At 31.4% G+C, this 5,289-nt stretch overlaps 1 protein-coding gene across 1 annotated transcript; it reads left to right on the forward strand.

The window, feature by feature from the left end:
• Positions 1–4,395: 4,395 nt before the first annotated feature.
• Phum_PHUM328880 (uncharacterized protein) lies at positions 4,396–5,260 on the forward strand (the record flags this gene model as incomplete). Its single annotated transcript, XM_002427512.1, has 2 exons — positions 4,396–4,629; positions 5,123–5,260. 2 exons carry the CDS (start codon positions 4,396–4,398, stop codon positions 5,258–5,260), a joined length of 372 nt encoding a protein of 123 aa, XP_002427557.1.
• Between the last annotated feature and the right edge of the window lie 29 nt (positions 5,261–5,289).

The raw sequence follows: 5,289 nt of genomic DNA on the forward strand, positions 1-5,289 counted from the left end.
CTAAAAAAAAAAAAAAAAAAAAAAAAAAGAAAGAGAAAGAAAAGAAATAAATTTAACTACGAAATAATTTATCAGGTTATTTATTGTTTTTCTTCGCGTGCGTTTGGGAGCTTTTTTCTTTTCTTTTTTTTTTGATTTCTCCTTCTCTCCCCCTCCTACCCGTTTTTTTTTTGTTTTTACTTGGTTGTTGTTTGTTTGCCTCCCCGAGTTTTATATTTATTTATTTATTTCGTCACGTCGTCAACAATTTTTTATTTTTATTTTATTTTATTATTCCATTACTTTTTTCCGCCTGGAGAGAAGAAAAAGGAAAGATGGATGGATGGGTGTGAGCGAGTGTTGCCAACCGATTTTTAGTTTAAAAAAAAAAAAGATAATGATTGGGAGGGAGGTTCCCTTTGAATGTCTCTTCATTTAAAAAAAATTTTTTTTTCCCGGACAACCTTTTGATTCCATTTTTTTTTCCAAATAAACTCTCTCTCTCTCTCTCTCTCTCTTTGCTTTTTTTTTCGTTTGTCGTTTGTCGTTATCTCTGTCTCTCTCTCTCCATTTCACTCCCTTTGTCGTGTATCGTTTTCGTTTTTATTACTTTCATTCATATCTTTTTTAAGTTTACACTTTGGAGTTATAAATAATAAAAAAAAATTAGTTTCGTTTGAATCGTCATTTCAAAAATAGGTTTTTATTTTTTTTCGGGGGGGGGGGGAAGGCTCCCCACGTAAATGTGTGTGAGAGAGAGAAAAACATTAATTATGTGCCTACGCTTTGATTCCTTAATTACTTTTTTGATTTTTCTTCCTTTAATTTATTCGCCATTTTGTTTTTTTTTCTCTCCCATTCATACAACTCCTTAGCACTCCCTTTTATACAAACGTGCGTCCGTTACGTGCCTCCTCATTTTTATCCAGGTGGGCATTTATTATTAAATTTGATTTTTTTTTTTTGTTAGAATGCGGTCCCCCGCGAGTCGAGTTCCCCGTTTTTCCTTTTATTTCATTCAAACGGTAAAATAATTAATGACACGTGATTAATGCGGTGGGTGAGGATTTTTCGTTGAACGCCATCAAACGCATTCCAGTTATCCAGGGAAAAATGATGATGATGATGATTTTTCTATAAATTCTTCTATTTTATCCCCCCGCGAAATTGACCGACGTCAAAGTTAATTAAAATTATTATTTTTTGAAACGAGATGTCGGAGGAATTCGTACTGGAGAGGGTTTATTTTTACACTTTTCTCTCTCTCTCTCTTTCTCTCTTTATTTATATCTCTCCAGAGTTTGCTCTTCCGTGAACGTAGGTTTTCGCATGGGATGTTGTTAACTACGACCGTTTAATTTTTAAAGCATCCAACAATTTTCCTTTTTTTCTAACCTCTTCGTAATTCAAAATTTCAAATTTAAATCGATCGATCATCATCATCATTATTATTATTTTTTTTTTGCGTCATCTGGCGTTTAAACGTACATATATCTACTAGGTCTGCTACTACTGCCACGTAATGTTTCCTCGTCGCGTTTACCGTTAAGTTTAAACCGCTAAAGCATCATCATTATCATTATTCGAATAATTTTGGTTTTCCCAACCGAACATGAGCCGTAAACGATTTCGGTTTGTTCTGCGTTCTTTACCGAGTAATTACCTTTTCATACAATTTTTCCTAAATGAGTTTAAGGACGCGAAAATGAATTAATTTATGTTGTTTACAAGGAGTCAACAACAAGAAACCTGCGGAGAGAGAGAGACAGATAGATAGAGTGAGAGATAGAGCGAAAGAGAGAGAGAGAGATGTTTAAAAATAAATAAAGACTTGTAGTAGTAAACTTTTACGTCATTTGTCACCTTGAAATCAAATATTTATTATTGCTTAGCGAAATAATCGTACCTGCGTTGGAAGAAGACAGAAAGAGAGAGAGAAAGAGAGTGAGAGTGTGGGAGAGTGAGAGAGAGGGAAATAGTTGAACGAACAAATTCGCTGAATTTCATTAAAATTCGTGTTCAATCGAAAAATTGTTTTTTTTTTTTTTTTTTTTCGTGATTATGTTAAATTATTTTCAGGTTTGTATTACGTTTCTCTCTCTCTCTCTCTCTCTCTCTTTCTCTTTTGTTTTTTTTTTAAGGTACAACGTGTAATTCGAAACGAAATTTGAATTATCACCTGTTGTCGTTGTTGTTCTGGTTGTTATTAATTGCGCTGCTACCGAGTTGTTGAGACTTTTTAATTAACCTTTCGCTAATTTGATTTTACCAAGAAGTGTTGGACTATCCCCCTGCCCCCCTCTCCTCCCCCTTCTTCTTTTTCTACTTCATCATCATCATCATTATCACGACCGTCCGTTAATTAATTCGGTCGAATTGAGATTTTTTTTAAAAATTTATTTTCATGATAAATTTAAAGTCACGACGAGAGAGTCGTCTGTATACTCCTTTTACCCGCTCATCGAAATGTTTTTCATCCGTCAAATATTATTATTATTATTATTAATATCGAAAGGTCACGACCCGGGGAAACTTATTGTTAAAAAAATAATAATGATAATTAAAATTAACTTGTCATCCTTGCGACGTCCCCGTGAAATGATTCCGATGAGAATGAAAAAAATGGGGAAGCGATCACGATGAAAGCGGGAGAGAAAAAAGGGAAAAAAACGGGAACAAAACGATTTTTCTGGGAAATTTCGTTGATAATGAGAGACACGAAAACGGGAATAATAATAATAATAATAATGATTTATTAAAAATGGATTTTGGGGTTTGTCGGAGAAGGTTGTAAAAGTCAATCGTCAATCGACATTACTAAATTGTTTTTTTTTTTTTTTAAATAAATAAATAATTAATTGAAATTTTCTGTGGTTTATAAAGTTTAGCGAACCAAAAATAATAATAATAGTAATAATAATAATAATGATAATAATGATGATGATAATAAATTTTTATAAATTAATTCTCGTTATTTAAAAAAAAAAAAGCAAAAAAAAAAAAAATTTTTTTCTATGAAATTTGTTTGCGTGAGTGTTTCAATAAAAAGATGTAATAATAATAATAATAATAGTAATAATAATAATGATAATGATGATGATGATGATGTTGATGAACGAGTTACACGTGGATCGATAGATGGGAAATTTTTTATCCAGAACTAATTCGGTCTTCTCGATTTCCACTTCGTCAATTTTCTTTTTTTTTTTTTTTTTTTGTTAATTCATTTCGTTTGTCGGTTGTTTTTTTGTTTTTGTTGTTGTTGTTGTGGTTGTCGTCGATTAAAAAAACGATCGATGAAAAGTTTTGTTTACGACGTATGTTTTTAATTATTATTTTTTTTTTTTGCTTTTACTTTTTTTTCGTGATTTGGCTAAAGTAATTTTTTTTTGGCGTCAATATAAAAATTTTTATTATAAATTTTGTTTGTTGTTGTTGTACTTAACCGTTTGGATGATTGTTTTGCGTAATTATCTTTTTTTTTTTTAAATTTGGCATTTATTAACATTAAAAAAAAAAAATTGTTTTTTTTTTTTTCTTCTCGAAATGAGAAAGTCATGATGAGGACTTTCCATTAATTTGAGAAACATTTCATCGCGATCGTGATATGTGTTGTTTGTTCCATTCAATTATTATTATTATTATTATCATCAGTAAAAGTAAGTTAAGGCCGTGTAATTTTTTTTTTTTTGTCTGGAAGATAAAGAAAAATGCATTTTGATTATTATTATTATTATTATTATTATTTTAAGTTTTTAATTACAATTTAAAATTAAAACGATTTATCATTATTGTTATTATTGACAAATATTATGCGTGTAATTGCTTCGAATGATTGTTATTATTATTATTATTATTATTATTATTGTTGTTGTTGTTGTTGTTGTTGTTGTTGTTGTTGTTGTTATTATTATTATTATTATTATTATTATTGTTATCACGAACGCTACTTTTGTTTTTAAATGCAGAATGACGTCATCACGACATCACGTGATTTCTATGAGTGAGAGGAGGGCGTTTGTTTTAAATGCGTCCTCGTATTTTCTTTAAATCAAATTTTTCCATTTTTCTTATGTCAAATTAATAATAATAATAATAATATTATGATTTAATTTTTACGTCGACAAAAACAACAACCGACAACCGATAATAATAATAATAATAATGATGATGATGATGATGATGAAAGAAAAGTAAACAAGTTTTTTGATTTTTTTTTTTTTTTCCCCGATGGGAATTTTCATTTTTCAAAATAAAAAAAAAAACAAAGAGCGTCGCCATCTATGACGTTGATGATGATGATGATGATGTTGATTAATTATTAAAGTAAATTAAAACTCTGACGTTTTTTTTTCTCCCCTTTTCAGGTACGATACGGGGAGAGACGGTTATTTAGATTTGGAAGAATTGAAAAAAATGATGGAAAAAATAGGAGCTCCTCAAACTCATCTCGGTTTGAAAGCGATGATTAAAGAAGTCGACGAAGATGATGACGGGAGGATAAGTTTTCGAGAATTTTTACTCATTTATAGAAAAGCGGAAGCGGGAGAATTGACGGAAGAAAGCGGTTTGTGTCAATTGGCAAAATTAACGGAAATAAACGTGGACGAAGTCGGAGTGAACGGAGCGAAAAATTTTTTCGAAGCCAAGGTATGTCCCTCCTCCTCCTCCTCCTCCTCCTCCCTCTCCCCCTCTCCCCTCCCTCTCTCTTTATCGATCGCGTTTTAAAGTTTATAGATAGATGAGTGAGCAAAGCGGAAACAATTATTATTATTATTATTATTATTATTATTATTGTAAGTGAATCCGCAAATTGGGATTCCCCCTCCTCCCAGCTCCCAACTCGTGAAAAGTTTTTTGTATAATTGATCGCGTCTCGTAAGAGAGAAATTGATAATGTTAGGGAAGATGGAAGAATGGGGGGAGGGGAGGGAAGGGGGGGGCTTGTTTCTTTTCAAAAAGTCGATCGACGAATTGAGTCGAACGCGTGTGTGCCCGAGGGAAATTATTATTATTATTAAACATCATAATAGGAAATTTTCTTTTGTGACTTGTTATGAATGAAAGGTTGTTGTAATGATTATCGAGAGAGAAAGATCGAATCCTGATGATGATGATGATGATGATTGTCTTATCGTTGCAGATAGAAGAAGTTAACAGGCGTAATAAATTCGAAGAAGAAATAAGAGCGGAACAAAACGAAAGGAAAAAAATAGAAGAGGAAAAAGCACAAAGGAGACTCGTTTTTAAAGAAAGAGCCGCCAAATTTCAATGCGCTTAAAAAAGAGAAAGAAAAAGAAAAAAAGTTAC

The sequence above is a fragment of the Pediculus humanus genome, genomic scaffold (genome assembly GCF_000006295.1).
Source record: "Pediculus humanus corporis 1103172107734 genomic scaffold, whole genome shotgun sequence".
In the NCBI taxonomy this organism is placed as follows: domain Eukaryota; kingdom Metazoa; phylum Arthropoda; class Insecta; order Psocodea; family Pediculidae; genus Pediculus; species Pediculus humanus.